At 40.6% G+C, this 907-nt stretch overlaps 1 protein-coding gene across 1 annotated transcript; it reads left to right on the forward strand.

Annotated features, from left to right (window-relative positions):
- Window positions 1-907, forward strand: LOC120110941. The gene is made up of 4 exons (XM_039126994.1): window positions 1-118; window positions 196-288; window positions 390-491; window positions 578-907. Exons 1-4 carry the CDS (start codon window positions 23-25, stop codon window positions 905-907), a joined length of 621 nt encoding a protein of 206 aa, XP_038982922.1. The 5' UTR covers window positions 1-22.

Below are 907 nucleotides of genomic sequence, written 5' to 3' on the forward strand. Positions count from 1 at the left end.
GGCCGACCGGAAGCGCGAGGGTATGACAGAGGAGGAGGTTGCTCGTGTTTGTCCTCCTGATGTATACCATCATCAGTGGAGGGAGCTTGTTCACTATTGGTTTTCCGAGAGAGGACAGGTTGTGTATTCTCTCTCAATACCTTATATAATGTTTAATATATTTAATATATTACAATGTTTACTTTTTCGTGGTAGACATATTCTGACATTGGTCGAGCCGCACGAGCATCTCAGACAATTCCTCACACTTCAGGCTCGAAGAGTTATGCGAGGCTCAGAGCTGAATTCGTAAGTTTTTTTTGAAACTTTTTGAAACTCTTGTATCATATAGCATGTATCATGATATAGTTCTATAAGATAAAACTCTTCCAATATACTTTTTGTTGTAGATGGAAGACCATGGGAGGAAACCTGGTGAGGTGGAGTTCTATAAGATGACTCACATCCATCGAGATGGCAACTTTGTCCGAGAGGAGTCGAGAGATATAGTTGTATGTACTTATTAATAATTTCTGCAATGATTTTTTATATATTTTAATTTTTCAAAAATTAATTTGATTGTTTTTGAGAGATATAGGACAGAGCTACATCCCTTATTTCAGAGCGTATCGGAGAGTCATCTTCAATCGGCAACACCAGAGGTGTCGAAGCTCAGGTGTTTACCGAATTGATGGGCTCGAAGCGTTATGGTCGAGTGAGGGGTTATGGCGTTGGAGTTACCCCCACTCAGTTGTCTGCAGTGGGTAGATATACTCAAGATGTTAGACAGAGTAGTAGTACTGCAGAGGTTAATGATCTGAAGGCAGAGATAAAAGAGTTGAAGCAGAGCCACCAGACAGAGATGCAATCTTTGAGGGCTCAGATTAATCAGATTACATCTTTGTTGCATCAGTTTGTCCCTCCTTAG

This window comes from Phoenix dactylifera, chromosome 5, assembly GCF_009389715.1.
Source record: "Phoenix dactylifera cultivar Barhee BC4 chromosome 5, palm_55x_up_171113_PBpolish2nd_filt_p, whole genome shotgun sequence".
Lineage (NCBI taxonomy): Eukaryota > Viridiplantae > Streptophyta > Magnoliopsida > Arecales > Arecaceae > Phoenix > Phoenix dactylifera.